The sequence below is a fragment of the Podarcis cretensis genome, assembly GCF_951804945.1.
Source record: "Podarcis cretensis genome assembly, chromosome: Z".
Taxonomy (NCBI): Eukaryota; Metazoa; Chordata; class Lepidosauria; order Squamata; family Lacertidae; genus Podarcis; species Podarcis cretensis.
The window spans coordinates 19,077,088-19,092,573 of NC_137184.1; the positions used below are offsets into that span (position 1 = coordinate 19,077,088).

Below are 15,486 nucleotides of genomic sequence, written 5' to 3' on the forward strand. Positions count from 1 at the left end.
ACATATCAAACTTGGAGAAAACAGCAGAAGTTAAAATGCATTCTTTCTTGAAAATGATGCATTTTTTCCAGGTGCCAGCTGTGCCCTCTGCCAGTTGATGAGGATGCACCTTCATCTAAGCCAAGGGAGTTGGACTTGATGACCCTTGGGGGTCCCTTCCAACTCTACAGTTCTGGAATTCTGAAAGATGTGGAAAAACTCGTAAGCCGTTTTTAAAAAATCAGTTTTCTGATTGAAAGATACATTTGACAAATCGCACCAGCGAAATCTCCTAAACCAGTAAGCTGATTGACAAGAGAGAAGGTCAGTCTGGTGAGATTTTAGCCTTGGCAAACCCAGTCTGCTTCAGCTAATTGTTTGTAAGAAGCTTGCAGATGATAAATGAGTCAGATCTGATCAAGAACCTCCTCTTGACTGCCCAAATTCAGAGAATTGTAGAGTTGGAAGGGACTCCAATGGTCACCTAGTCCAACTCTCCCCCTGAAATGCGGAAATGGCAGCAAAAGGAATCCCTGACTGACTGACAGCCGACCTCTGTTGAAAAGCCTCTGAAAATTCATCGCATTGTAGGGTGGGAAGGGACTCCAAGGGCCATCTAATCCAACCCCCTGCAACACAGAAGGCTGTTAACAGTGGTAATAAAGGCCATTTTTTAAATAGATAAATTATTATTTATTGTTTGTTTTGCTTGCTCCTGCACTTTTGGGTTGTTTAAAATGGTAATAAATGGCTAGATATTTGTTCATCTGGAGTTCTCTGCATTACTCCAGAAGAGCAAATAAAGATTTTGAAACGGGCTTAAATGTACAGAAGATTGGTCAAGCTAGTATTGTTAATATTATGAGCTCACAAGACAAGATGAACACATAGTGAAAATATTTTTGGAGCATCAAAGCTGTTATATTGGGGGTCACAAGCTTGACCTAAAGTCAATTGTTTTGTTTTGAACCTTATCAGAATCTCATTGTTTGATAAATGCTGATACTTCATTACTTAAAACAGTGATGAGCCACAGCATTCTTAAAATTAGATATTATTTCTGTAACAACTGTAATAATTTTGGTATATATATACTTTGACACAACTTTGATAATATAATCAGAAACATTTATCTGAGTGTTGGTTGTAGTTCTACTTTTATTTTTATGTAATTGTCACGTGTCATATGCTGTAATAAGGTATATCTCAATGCCACCATGTTAAACAGCTGAAAAATGAAAATGAATTTAAAAAAAATTATGAAAAGAAATAAAATTAGATGCTATTGCTAAAAAAAGTAAATGAAATACTGCCGTTTATAAAAAGTTACGGTAACTGTGATTTTAAATCTAAAAGAAATTTGGGAAAAAAAATTAAATTAAATTACTATTTTTAATATATATATAATTATATATAAAATTATATATATAAATATATCTGTTTCTCTCTCTGTATATGAACCCTCTCGGTGGAAAGGGGTATAGCTTAACTCGGGGGCCCAGCCTCTGGTCACTTGCAGACGTGTTTTTCAACCACCTGCTGGCACTTCTTGCAGGTCACGTAGCAGCACCAATGGTACCTGCAGCGGCACTTCTCCTCCACCCTCTCTGCATATGTGTTGTAGCCCCGGCCGCAGCAGAGGAGGCGGCACCCGCCACTGCCCGCTGAAGTCTTGTTGCAAGGCCTGTTGGGGGGTGAGAGAACATAAGAATCTGAGAAGAGAGCCTGGCTGCCGGATCAGGCCAAAAGGGACTAATCCCGCCCAACATTCTCTTTTCACAGTAGCCAAACACCCCTAAGAGCCTAGGAATCTAGGCAGACTGCCTCTGGGCCCATTGGTTCCAAAAGAACATGAGAAAAGCCCTGTCAGATTTGGCCGACAGCCCAACAAAAACAAAGCAAAATCAAAGAATCGTAGAGATGAAAGGGATCTCCAACTAATCCAACCCCCTGCGCTGGCAGTGGGATGACAGAGGTTCTGGGTTCGGGAATCAAGGCTTCTGTATGTATCATGCAAGGATTTACTCACCTATCCTGAGTCCCCAAGGAGCCCAGCTTGGGGTTCTTCAGACAATAAGTGGGGGAATGTACAAGGTAGGCCAGTTCATCTGCCTTCAGGGGCCGGAGTCTGCCTCCTCTGGGTGCCAACTGCCTTCTGCTGCCCACAAGCCAAGGCATCACCTGTGTGGCCTCCAGGTACTTGGATTTGAGCTCTGAGCCAATAGTGGCTAAATCCCGCAAGCCTTTCCAGCAGGTCTTGACAGTGCAAGATCCAGACACCCCATGGCACTTGCACGTAGTCTCTAGGGAGTCTGACAGGACCTGGGAGGGGAGGAGGAGGAAAGATAAAGAGGACTGTCAGGTACCCGAGTGGGGAGAATTGAACCTCCTGCACCCACAATTCTCTCACCTGGATTCTCCAGTACCAGATAATAAAATCAGGGACCCGGGGGTCATCTAGCCCAATCCCCTGCAGTGCAGGAATGACCCTACTCACCTGCCGGCCCACTGCATTGTTATGGAGGTTTAGGACCCTGGAGATCTGCGTCCCCGCCTTGCTGAACTTCATGGGGCCGTCAACAAAGGCAGAGCCCAGCTGGAGTCCGAAGGGGAGATTGTCCCCACAGCCACCCCACTGAAAGCTGGGGTGGGGTGCCTCAGAAGGAGTAGAGCCACAGAAGCAGAAAGGGACCTGCCCAGAAGCGCAGGCCCGGGCAATGGAGTGGCTGGCGGCGGAAGATGCCAGGGCGTAAACAAAGGCGGACTCCCTGGTGCCTGCAAGAAAAAGAGTCAATGAAATTTGTTTTATAAAGCAATGCACAGCATGGAGAAAGTGGAAAGAGGCAAGTATTATTTATTATCTTAATTAAATTGCTAGGAGGCAGCAAAGGCTACCAAAGAGGAGATGTAGTAGAAGTTTTAAAAATTAGGCATGACATGGAGGAAGTGGACAAAGGAATGTTTTCCTCCCTCTCTCAAACTTGTGGACCTCCAATGAAGCTGAAGTGGTGCATGATTGAGGACAGATAAAAGGAAGGACATATTAGTTAAAACTATAGAACTCACTCCTGCAGGAAGCAGTAAGGTAAAGGTAAAGCGGACCCCTGACCATTAGGTCCAGTCGTGACCGACTCTGGGGTTGCGGCCCTCATCTCGCTTTATTGGCCAAGGGAGCCGGCGTACAGCTTCCGGGTCATGTGGCCACATGACCAAGCCGCTTCTGGCAAACCAGAGCAGCGCACGGAAACGCCGTTTACCTTCCCGCCAGAGCGGCACCTATTTATCTACTTGCACTTTGACGTGCTTTCAAACTGCTAGGTTGGCAGGAACTGGGACCGAGCAACGGGAGCTCACTCCGTCGCAGGGATTCGAACCACCGACCTTCTGATCGGCAAGTCCTAGGCTCTGTGGTTTAACCCACAGCGCCACCCGCAGCAGGAAGCAGTAATGACCACTAAACTGGATAGCTCTAAAAGAGGATTGGTCAAATTCAGGGAGAAGAGGGCTATCAAGGCAGCTAGCCACAATGGCTATGTTCTGATACCACAGAAATGGTTCTGAACCCCTGTTTCTGGAGGGGAAGAGTTTCGCTTGTGCTCAGGTTGTAGGCTTCCTATAATGGGCATCAGGTCAGTCAGTATGAGAACAGAATGTGGGACTAGGTGGCCCTTGACCTGATCCAGTAAGGCTCTTATGAAGGGGGTTGAATTAGATGACCCCTGGGGTCCCTTCCAACCAATTCTATGATTCTAACTGGGGAGGGGGAACTGTCTAAGTGGCCCACGTTCCCACCTGGGCAAAGGATGCTGGATCCAGCCATGGGGGCTTTCCTCAGAGAAAGGGACGAAGGGATGAAGATGGAACAAAGGTTGATCATTACCCCTCTGTAGGTCTGGGGCCAAGTGAGGCGCCCCCTCGACGGACGAGCAGTTCCACCGGGAGCTGGCAAAGGTCTGTTGGCAGACAGCCTTGGTCTGGCGTGCTGCTTCCACCAGGCTGGGCATCGCCTCCAGGTGCCTCCGGCATAGCCGGGCGAGGGCGTCCGATGCTAGAAGGCGGCAGTCCTGGGGGTTATCCCAGGCCACTTGCGTCCCATTGGCTGCCAGGCTCCTGAAGCGGGGGTGGAGAGAAGAAGAATGAGAGCTGTCATGACACCTGTAGAAGACACCTGGTTTCCACTGCCCGCAACGGACCCACAAGTGGTCACTCTACCCATCTGTGGGTGGCGTCAGGGAACCTCCCCAGTCCCTGGGGGTAGGATGGCGAGGGAAGCTCCCTGCAGATGGCACTGCCGCCTTTAGAAACCTAGGTGGGGGGCATAAAGGAGGCATCGGAGAGGCTTTGTGTTGATCCTGCAAGGCTGGCTGGCATTGGAGGGGCTGTGCCATCTGCCAGGGGTTCTTCAGCTCTGGTTGCTGCCTTGTGCTGGATTGGGTTACTCCCTTCCATCTCTGCAATTCTGCGCTTCTATGGCCTCGGAGTGCAGCGGCCTCTCCCCTTCCTTGGAGGTTTTGAAGCAGAGGTTGGACGGCCATCTGCCAGGGCGATTTCAGCTGTGATTCTCGCATTGCGGGCATGCGATGGGCGGGGGGGGGGGGAGGGTAGAGGGTTTGGACTGTTTGACCCATTGGGTCCTGGGCTGTGTTTGCAAGGCGAGCTGGTGTGGAGGGAAATCCCCGGGAGCTGGCGTCGTCGGGGCTTCCCTTCCCTGAACCCTGCAGAGCGGGCTGGTGAGGCAGTCCTTCGTCCCCCGCTGGGCTTGGGGACAGAGAAGACGCACCCCTGCCAGGACCCCCCTCACCCCACCCCACCTACCCACCCACCCCAACGGGACTCACAACCACTGGATGGCGGCGCAGAGGCCAAGGCTGGGAAGCAGCAGGGCAAGCCCCATCCAGGAGCAGCGCATGGCTGGCGGAAAGAAAGGCCGGGGAAGGGCGCAGAGGCCTCTTAAAAGGGCTGCTCCCCCACGCAATGGGCGGTCACCAGGCCCAGGTGGCGACTGGGAGGGTCGCCAGCCTTGCCGTAGGCAACTTTTGCCGTCGGGCCACTTTGGCGACGCTACTGCAGTTCTTCCTTGGCCCACTAGATGGGGTGCGTCTCCGCTTCCTCCCGCGAGCGTGGCGCTCCCGGGAAAAGTGTACGAAGGATTGCAACGCAGCCCAGGCGGGGTGTGGATTGAAGCGACCTGGGAGGGGAGTGAAACGGGGTGGGGGCACCCTCTTGGAAAGGAAGATCCTAGAAATGTAGAGATTATGTATTTGTATTTGCATTTATACTCCATCCTTTTTTTTTCTTTCAAGGAGCCTAAGGTTGTTGGTGTCCATTTGTCTGGAGAGACAATGGAGTGCACCTCCAGGGGTGAAGTCAAACTGCTCTCCACGGAGCAAGCCTGGGCAGTGTGTATGGATTGCGACTACCGAGAAGGCCCTCTGCCTTGTTCCCTGTAACTTCATTTCTTGCACTGAGGGAACCACCAGCAGACCCTCGGAGGAGGATCTCAGTGTCCAGGCTGAGCAATGGGGGTGGAGACGCTGCTTCAGGTATACTGGGCCGAGGCCATTTAGGGCTTTAAAGGTCAGCACCAACACTTTGAATTGTGCTTGGAAATGTACTGAGAGCCAGTGAAGATCCTTTGGACCAATGTTACATGGTCCCAGCAGCCACTCCCAGTCTCTCAGCTGCATTTTGGATCAGTTGTAGTTTATGGGTCACCTTCAAAGGTAGCCCCACGTAGAGCGCATTGCAGTAGTCCAAGCTGGAGATAACTAGAGCATGTGCCACTCTGGTGAGACAGTCTGTGGGCAGGTAGGGTCTCAGCCTGCGTACCAGATGGAGCTGGTAAACAGCTGCCCTGAACACAGAATTGGCCAGTGCCTCCATGGACAGCTGTGAGTCCAAAATGACTCCCAGGTATCACACCTGGTCCTTCAGGGGCACAGTTACCCCACTCAGAACCAAGGAATATGCCCCCCACCTGCCCCCTGTCCCCAGACTAGGTACTTCTGTATTGTCAGGATTCAGTCTGTTGACTGCCACCACCACCACTCTAGACACTCGCACAGGACGTTTATCACCTTCCCTAATTCTTCCACTGTGCCCTCAGTATGCAACGACTGGAAAGTTGTAAGACTACACTGAATACGCATTCCAGGGACCTTTTAAAACAAATAGCCATTGAAATGCATCAAAATGGGCTCTGGTTCTGCTCCCCCGGCCTGAAAACAGTCAGGATCTGGTCCATTAAGTTAAAGGAAGGATGAAGTATACAGAGGTTGGTGGGTCATCAGTCAGGGATGGTTTAGCTGTGGTTCCAGCATTGCAGGGGTTGTGCTAGGTGCCCTTATAGCTTCCTTCCAACCCTAAAATCCTATGATTTTCCCAGATGGACTTTCAGCCCTGAGGGAATCATCTGAGCCTCAACATGTAAAGAAAAGCTGGATTTTGGGATCGGTAGGAACTCCCGATCCGTATAGTTAAAGCTATGGTTTTCCCAGTAGTGATGTATGGAAGTGAGAGCTGGACCATAAAGAAGGCTGATCGCCAAAGAATTGATGCTTTTGGTGCTGGAGAAGACTCTTGAGAGTCCCATGGACTGCAAGAAGACCAAACCTTTCCATTCTTAAGGAAATCAGCCCTGAGTGCTCACTGGAAGGACAGATCCTGAAGCTGAGGCTCCAGTACTTTGGCCACCTCATGAGAAGAGAAGACTCCCTGGAGAAGACCCTGATGCTGGGAAAGATGGAGGGCACAAGGAGAAGGGGGCGACAGAGGACGAGATGGTTGGATAGTGTTTTCGAGGTTACCAGCATGAGTCTGACCAAGCTGCGGGGGGCAGTGGAGGACAGGAGTGCCTGGCGTTCTCTGGTCCATGGGGTCACGAAGAGTCGGACACGACTAAACGACTAAACAACAACAAAGGAACTCCCATCCCTCTGTGTGCTTCTAGGTGCTCTACCAGTGATACAAAATCCCCCCTGGAAGCCAGTGGGTTTTCCAGCTGGGGGATTACCTGAGAAATCCCTTGGGCTCCCTTCCCTCAAATAGCCGATTTCCCTTTGGGGCTAAGAGGCTCTCCCAGGTCCTCTGAGGTTCCTCCTTGGTTTTGCTTTCCCTTCTGGACTCTTCCCCCACTCCCCATTAAGCCTCCCAGTGCCTAGTCTGTGGCTTTTGTGGTCCTGAGAAATGCACAGCCCTTATCATTTCCCTGCAGACACCCAGGTCTATTTATACACCAAACCTCCTTCCTTTGGGACAGTGGAAGAGGCACTGCAGGGTGGCTTTTAGAAGCTGCAATGGGCTTCCTCCAGGTACGCCTCCTGTTTTGGGTGCTGCTGCCTGTTTTTGTGAGAGCATGGCCTCGCCAAAAGGAGACCCCCAAACTTCTGCCCTGCTGGAAGGTAAGGCACCTAGAATCACAGAATTGTAGAGTTGGAAGGGGACAGTCATCCAGTCCAACCACTCATTGGAGTTTTTTTTATACAGAGGTTGGGTCTGTATATATTAGAATCTTTCAAGAGGGCTGGGGACATCTATGGCCCTCCAGATGTCCTTGGACTCCGGCCAGCATGGCCAATGGTCAAGACTGATGGGATTTGTAGTCACGGGTTCCCTAAAGTAAAGGTAAAGGTACCCCTGCCCGTACGGGCCAGTCTTGACAGACTCTGGGGTTGTGCGCCCATCTCACTTAAGAGGCCAGGGGCCAGCGCTGTCCGGAGACACTTCCGGGTCACGTGGCCAGCGTGACATCGCTGCTCTGGCCAGAGCCAGAGCCAGAGCCAGAGCCAGAGCCAGAGCCGCACACAGAAACGCCATTTACCTTCCCGCTGGTAAGCGGTCCCTATTTATCTACTTGCACCCGAGGGTGCTTTCGAACTGCTAGGTTGGCAGGCGCTGGGACCGAACGACGGGAGTGCACCCCGCCGCAGGGATTCGAACCGCCGACCTTTCGATCGGTAAGCCCTTAGGCGCTGAGGCTTTAACCCACAGCGCCACCTGCGTCCCCACGGGTTCCCTAGGCTTGCTCTAACCTATTGGACACACAGCCCTCTCAAGGGTGAGCTTTCACCTCTGTCAAAATTAAATCCCAAAAATATTGTACCAAATTAGATTTTGCCATCAATATGTACTGAGTTTATTGCAACCTGTCTGACAATTAGCTGATATGGAAGAAAACATATTTTGAAAAATGTATGGATTAACTGTATAAATAATGAATCTCAATAAAGAATAATTTAAAACAAAAAACACCATTATTATTTTTTACATTTACAAAGGGGTATGATGCCATCTGTGAATCAATTTCATTGAGCTTTCCCTAAGAAAGCTGGAAACAGATTTTTGGCAGTTCCCAAATTTTATTCCAATCCTCAGGGAATAATTTTTGTGCCGATATCCAGCTCCCGTATCTTTTTATGGGGTTCCATAGTTCTGTAAGTTAAATTAAGCAATATGGAATACAATTTAGAAACTAATCTTCCTCCACCCATTGTGTTTAATAAATTTATAAATTGTGTTAAGGGTCTCAGAGTTTGCATTTTTATGTTCTTTTGTAATAAAACTATGAATTTGATTAAAAGAAGCCATTTTGACTCTCCCAAAGGGACCTCAAATATTTATCTGCAGTGGGAATTACATTGTCCTAGTAGCAGGGCCATTCCTTTGAAATGGTAAATAGATTAGTTCCTAAATCTCTTATTTACTAATTTACACCTATTGACAGTTTGCTCAGCTTAACAGAAACTTGCCAGACTGGATTTGCAGGAAGGGGGTAAGCCCCATAGATTCCAGACAGTTTTGTTAATGGGATTTGCAAGTGAAAAGACAATTGGAAGGTTTTCCCCATCCTCCTACTACAGAGAAATATTTGAGGTCCCTTTGGGAGAGTCCAAATGGCTTCAAGGATTGCTCTCCTGTACTATTTCAGACATGTGGTTTATATACTTATGTATGTGTGTTTACCTTGTGCATTTATGAACATTTATTCTATATTCGAGACCTTAGAATTCTCATAACATTGGCTACTAGCCCTGATGGCTATGCTCTGCTTCTACAATCAGAGGCATCAGTGCTTCTGAACATCATTTGCTAGAAACCAGAGGAAGGGAGACGACTGAAATGTTGCCTTTTATGTGTTATTATATTTGTTATTGTGTGGTTTTTCTATGTTGTTATGAAAATGCTCTTTGCGCTGTTTGATTTTGAAGCACTTTCCTATTAGCTTTGTTATAAGTCACTTTGAGTTTGATTTTTTGGGGGGTGGAAAAGGGGCATAAAAATGAAATGAATGAATGAATGAATGAATGAATGAATGAATGAATGAGAGAGCTCTTGTGCTTGGGTTCTGCTTACTGGTTTGCCTTTGGGACATCTGATTGGTCCTTGTAAATACAGGATGGTGCACTAGTTGGACCGTTGGCCTGATTCAGCAGACTCTTCTGATGCTTTTCTGGAACTTCCAGGTCCAGAGGTATTTGACCACTGTGAAAACAGGATGCTGGACTAGATGGATCACTGGCCTGATCCAGCAGGGCTATTCTTATGTTCTCATGTTTGTCTGACTTCCTTCTTCTTCTTACTCCTCCTCTCTCCAGACCTGGATTTCTGTCTCTTGCAGAGGCAGAGGCTTGACCACGTTTCCACAAGGACTCAGCTATGAAATCAAGCGGATTGACCTCTCCCACAATGCCATCTCAAACCTGACAGACCATGACACATCTGCTTTGGAACAGCTGGAGCAGCTGGACCTGTCATACAACCACCTGCGCTCACTGTCCGGGGGAGCCCTGGGGCACCTTGCCCATCTTCGCTCCCTGATTCTGGCCGGGAACCAACTCCACCAAGACCATTTCTCCAATGGAAACGCCTTCCTGTCACTGGTGAGCCTGGCAGCCCTTGATGTCTCAGCCAACGGCTTAGACAACCAGATGGTGGCCTCATACCTCCACCACCTCCCAGCTCTGGAGTGGCTAGACCTGTCGGAGAACCACTTGACCTGTCTGGCAAATGGCATCTTCCAGGGGGTGCCCAGGCTGAGGGAACTGCACTTGAGGCGCAACTCCCTTGTTGAGATCGAGGAAGGGGCCTTGTCCCAGCTCAGGGCCCTGGAGGTCCTCGACTTGTCCATGAATTCCCTCCACTGCATCACAGGCTTCGGCCTAGCCCAGCTGCGAGTCCTGAACCTTAGCTACAATGCACTGGAGTCCTTTGACGGGGCAGGAGAAGAGGCCTCCTGCCACCTCCATGTCTTGGACCTGAGCCACAACCAGCTGAATGCCCTCCCGCTGCTCCCCAGGAGGAACCGGCTTCGGTACCTCAACCTCTCCCACAATGCCATCACCACAGGGGCTAACAAGAGCCAGAACGTCACACCTCAGAATGTCTCTCAGAGCTTTGCAAAACTGATGGACCTGAATCTCAGCAGCAACCGCCTGGGATCATTCCCAGTTGCGCTTCTTCATGGTTTGGCTTCCCTTCGGACTCTAAGCCTGGCGAGGAATTGCCTCAGTGACATTGCCGTGGAGCTGCCCACGAATCACAGTTCACCAGGTCCCATTGCCGACAGGGCATGGCAAAAACAAACCTCACTGTCTGTACGGATGCTGGACCTCCAAGGGAACTCCATCAGCCACTTGCCGCCACATTTTTTCGACCTGCTTCCTGACCTGGAGGTGATGGACCTTGGCCTCAACCGCATCCAGCTCTGTCAAGCAAGGAACTCCTCCAAGGGAGAGTGCCTCCATGCCAAAACAGAGGACTGTACTGCCTTCCACTGCCTTCCACAGCTCAGGCACCTCAGCTTACGCGGGAACAACCTCGGGCTGGTGCATGGATGCCTGTTCCACCGAACGCCCTTGGCCTCCCTGGATCTGTCAGAGAACCAGGGCCTGGTCCTGCCCAGTTATGCTTTGGAGGGTCTGGAAGCATCTTTGCAGGAGCTCTCTTTGAGAGGGAACCGAATGAAGACCGCCAGCCTGAATTTCCCTTGCCTGGTGTCCCTGAGCATCCTGGACATGTCAGGGAATGACCTGAGTGCCATCCCTCCCAGCTTGCTTTGCTCCCCGCTGGAGAAGCTGGACATCCATGGAAACCAGCTGGAGAGAATAGAAGAAGCCGCAGCAAAGCAGCTAAGAAGGAGCCTCCGGGCTTTGTCTGTGGCTGGAAACCCCTTCAGCTGCTGCGAGCGAAAGTGGCTGCAAATCCTGGGCACTTCCGTGCTGGACTTGGGCGAGACGCTGTGTTATTACCTCAATGGGGAGGAAAGCTTCACCACTCAAATCAGTGGTGAACAGGCTGGGCAGCTTTGCCCTCGCAATGCGTACAAGGTCTATCTGGCTGTAACAGCATTTTTGGTGTGCACTGTGGGCCTCCTTTGCGCCAGTGTGCGCTGGTTCCTGAAAAGGGCTAAGACCTGCATGCTACTCTGTCTGGGCTCCCTAAGAAACAAAGTGGAGCCTGCTCCATCTCCAAGCAAGGAAGCCGACTCTACAATTTTATAATCTTTAAATATTCATCCTGCCCTTGTAAATGGCCTGTAGGATTTCTGCCTCTGCTTTCTTTCCCCTCTGGAGCAAGCAGTTGCTGTTTATTACACAACCAACTTTACATCTTTGCAAGCAGCAAAATTAATTTTTTAAAATTAAATTAAAAATTAAATTAAATTAAAAATACTTCATGCTTCTGAAAACATTTACAGAATATCAAATATGCTCATGGCCATAATTTCAAAGTAGCCAAGGATGGTACATTTCAGCCATAAAATACCTGGTTAAGATGTAATGAGCTGTGAGGTAGAGAAGGTTTCTGGTAAGAAGGGATAAAAGAAAAGGAGGGAAAAGGCAAATCTGAATTGAGGCAGGTAAGTGTGAAGTGATGCACACTGGGACAATCTCCTCCCTCTCCTTATTTGCAACTCCTGCATTACAGGGGATTGGACTAAAAATGACTCTTGTGGGTTCCTTACATCTCTTTATGCATTATCCATCAGCAATAGCCTTCTGCAAACATCCCTGAATTTGCAGTTCTGTTGTTGGTATGGTGAGAGTGGGGGATCCCAAACTTTTCCTCTACTTTGCCTCTATTTATAGCACTGTTTATGTAGCTTCTAGATGGGAGCTAGAGAGGAAGTTGTAGTGCAGGTTCTCAGAGGGTGTTTCCTGCATAGCAAAGAGAAGCAGAATCCTGAGTGCTCCAATAAAGAAGGGGGAAAGGGAACAATGCTCAGGGAAGTCCAATGGAGCCCAGTTTAGAAAGGACTTCAAGGCGGAGGGAGGGGGCGGTCCTTCCTGGACTTGGCATCCCATCTTTGCCCACCACTGGACCCAACGTAGCAGCAGCAGCACAGAGGAAGGAGGCCAGGTGGCCACCCAGTCAGACCTTGGCCCAAGTCATACCACCACCCCGTTTTATTCTGTTTTGAGGCAAGTAAAGAAATGTACACTTACTCCCTGGGAGGAGCTAACTGTAGGAAGATCTAAGGCAGGTAAAATAAAGCACTTCTTAGCAAATCTATGGAAATCCCTCCCGCAGGAGGTAGTGAAAGCCACCAAAATAGGATTGGACACATTCATGGAGGAGACAGTTATTGATGGCTACTAGCCATGATGGCTGTGTTCTGCCTCCACAGTTGAAGGTATTCATGCTTCTGAATACCAGTTTCTGGAAACTGCGGGTGGGGTGTGTGTGCTCTTGCGCTCTGGGCCTTCTTGCGGGTTTCCCATTTCGGCATCTAGTTGGCCACTGTGAGGACAGGGTGCTGGACTCAGTAGGCCAGTGGCTTGATCCAGCAGGCTCTTCTTACACTCCTAAGGAACATCCGTGTCCAGGGGCAGTCTGTCTAGCTTCCTAGTCTCGTAGGGGCATTTGGTCCCTGTGAGAACAGGATGCTGGACTCGGATGGGCCATTGGCATGATCAAGCAAAGCTCTTCTCATGCTCTTTAGGCCTTTGGCATCCCCCAGCCCACCCAGATTGAGCAGACTATTGTTTCCTCTCTGAAGTCACACTGGTAGTCCTTGGGCAACAAAGGGTAGCCCTTCTTCTCACACTGGTAGCCCTTGGGCAACAAAACTGTGGGTGGCCCAGTGGGATGGATGGTCTGGGCCAGTCCTGACCCACTCCCGACCTCAGGAACATACAATGGGCTCCCAGGATCTCATCTAAAGGATCCAAGCTCCCTGGGGTCCTTGAGGGCTAGTCACTGCCTCTCAGCATAATCTTATCTCACAGGGTTGTTGCTATTGTGGGGATTTATTTATCACATGCATATCCCACCTTTTCTTTCAAGCTCAAGCTGGCTTACATGCCTTGAGGAAGGTTAGGTTGAGATGCATTGACAGACACACACCCCAGTCTCCCAGTGAGTTTCATGGCTGAGCAAGGACTTGAACCCCGGCATCCCAAGGCCCTACTTCTCATTTAATCCACACAACAACCCTGTCTAGTAGATTAGGCAGAGTCAGTGACTGATCCCAAAGGTCACCTGGTGAGCTTTATGGCTGAGTGGGGGTTCAAACCCTGGTCTCTTCACTCTTTAACCATTACACCACCCTGGCTCTCAGTGAGGAGGGAGAGAAGAAAGGATTCTTGGGAGGAAAATGCTGGGATACAAATGCAATCAACAGATGTGCCATCCTAGAGCAAAGGTAGCCACTGGTGGAAGATCTGTCTGCCTGGCCGAAGTCCAAAGATGTTCTTCTAGAGCTGAAGGTTGTGGTGGTGGTGGTGGGGGAAGCTGCACCCCTCTGAATTGAATTACTTTTTATTATCTTTTAGGTGTTTTTAGTTTTCTGTATTTTAACTGTGCCATTTTCTCTATGCCACCTTGAGTCCCAGGCTGGGAAAAGGCAAAATATAAATAAATGTAGTAATAATCGTAATTGGCAGCTGAAGCAACAACAGCAGGTATGTTCTAATGTCTAAGACAATATTCCTCTGCTAATTATGCTTCTAAATACATATTCTACATTGGACCCCCTTTAGAACGGCTCTATTTTGAAATGTTTGCTTTTTTTGTTAATTTTGCTGTGTTAAATGTGCATTCTATAAGTGACCTTTGTGTGTTATGTCCTACAGTGGTATCTCGGGTTAAGTACATAATTCATTCCGGAGGTCCGTTCTTAACCTGAAGCACCACTTTAGCTAATAGGGCCTCCTGCTACCGCCGTGCCGCTGGAGCACGATTTGTTCTCATCCTGAAGCAAAATTCTTAACCCGAGGTACTATTTCTGGGTTAGCGGAGTCTGTAACCCGAGGTACCACTGTATTTTGAAACCTTTAACCTAAGATTACATTTTCCTCTTACTTTTGAATGTATATTTTATCTTTTTCTGTGATGTTTTATTTTGGAATATTTTATTGGATGTTTGAATATAGCTTGCAAACCACTATGCGATTATTTCGCTTAAAATCATAAAGCAGTACAGGAAATAAAAAATAATAATGTAGGGATGGTTTTTGTTGCGATTTCTTCATTGCAGACTAAGTGTTCCTTGGGGCTCCCTTCCAAATCCACAGTTCTAGGATTCTAATGAATCCAATGGCTCTACAAACCTGGTGAGCTGACTGAAAAGTTTTACCTTGAAAAATGCTTCTTCCGCCAGGCATTTAAGGATAAAATTATTTGTAGGAGTTGTCAGGAAGGGTCTGGTGCTTCCTGAAATTCATTTCATGAAGAGGAATAGAATAAAATGGTGTGAGGATGGACTGAAGAGACTCAGAAAGCCTGTGAGGAAAATTCTGTCGCCACAGACAACAAATTTGCAAATTGTACCATAGATTAAGAGTCTTACACCAAGGTGATGCATGGAAGGGACACAGGTTTATGTCATGCTTGGAAAGGAGGATATCTACACTGCAGCTCGGGGGGGTGGGCTCCAAACCAATGGATTCAAAACTGCTTTTAAAGATAGGTCAGATAGCCATCTGTCAGGGCTTCTTCAGCTGTGGTTCCTGCATTGAAGGGTGTTGGGACTATATGAATCTTGGGGACGGGCCCTTTCAACTCTTATTTCTCTATGGGATCAGTGAAGGCAAGTCAGTATGGATCCCACTGGTATGCCATCTGTTTCAAGGTTTTAGGATTATAGAAGCGTTAACTCCATACAAGTGATGGGCAGATTCTCTAAGCTGGGATTCCTGCATCGCAGTGGGGTTAGACTAAATGAATTTTGGGGGTTACATCCAACCCTACAATTCTGATCTTTGACTCACTGGAGGTTTGTCAACAGATGATGGATGGCCACCCGTCAAAGATTATTGAACTGTGGTTCTTGCCTTGCCGGGAGTTTGAACATCTAAAGGGCTGTGACATGGAAGATAAACCAATGGCTTCAAGTGACAACAAAGGAGACAAAACCTTAGGATGAACTTTCTGATGGTAAGAGCTGCTCGACCATGGAACGGACTCCATTGAAAGGAGGTGAACTCTCCTTCATTGGAGGTTTTTAAACTGAGATTGGATGGTCACCTGTTGCTTCCACTGCTACAATCTAGTGGTTTCCGCATTGTA

At 48.6% G+C, this 15,486-nt stretch overlaps 2 protein-coding genes across 2 annotated transcripts; one reads left to right on the top strand and one right to left on the bottom strand.

Moving 5' to 3' along the window:
* Positions 1-218: 218 nt before the first annotated feature.
* LOC307207497 (protein Wnt-11b-like) lies at positions 219-5,187 on the bottom strand. The gene is made up of 5 exons (XM_079961450.1): positions 4,818-5,187; positions 3,860-4,089; positions 2,477-2,754; positions 2,009-2,301; positions 219-1,663 (listed from the first exon to the last, which is right to left on the bottom strand). Exons 1-5 carry the CDS (start codon positions 4,886-4,888, stop codon positions 1,489-1,491), a joined length of 1,047 nt encoding a protein of 348 aa, XP_079817576.1. The 5' UTR covers positions 4,889-5,187; the 3' UTR covers positions 219-1,488.
* Positions 5,188-7,274: 2,087 nt separating this feature from the next.
* On the top strand, positions 7,275-12,043 carry LOC307207778 (transforming growth factor beta activator LRRC33-like; the record flags this gene model as incomplete). The annotated part of the gene is made up of 2 exons (XM_079961841.1): positions 7,275-7,379; positions 9,573-12,043. 2 exons carry the CDS (start codon positions 7,275-7,277, stop codon positions 11,475-11,477), a joined length of 2,010 nt encoding a protein of 669 aa, XP_079817967.1. The 3' UTR covers positions 11,478-12,043.
* Positions 12,044-15,486: the final 3,443 nt, after the last annotated feature.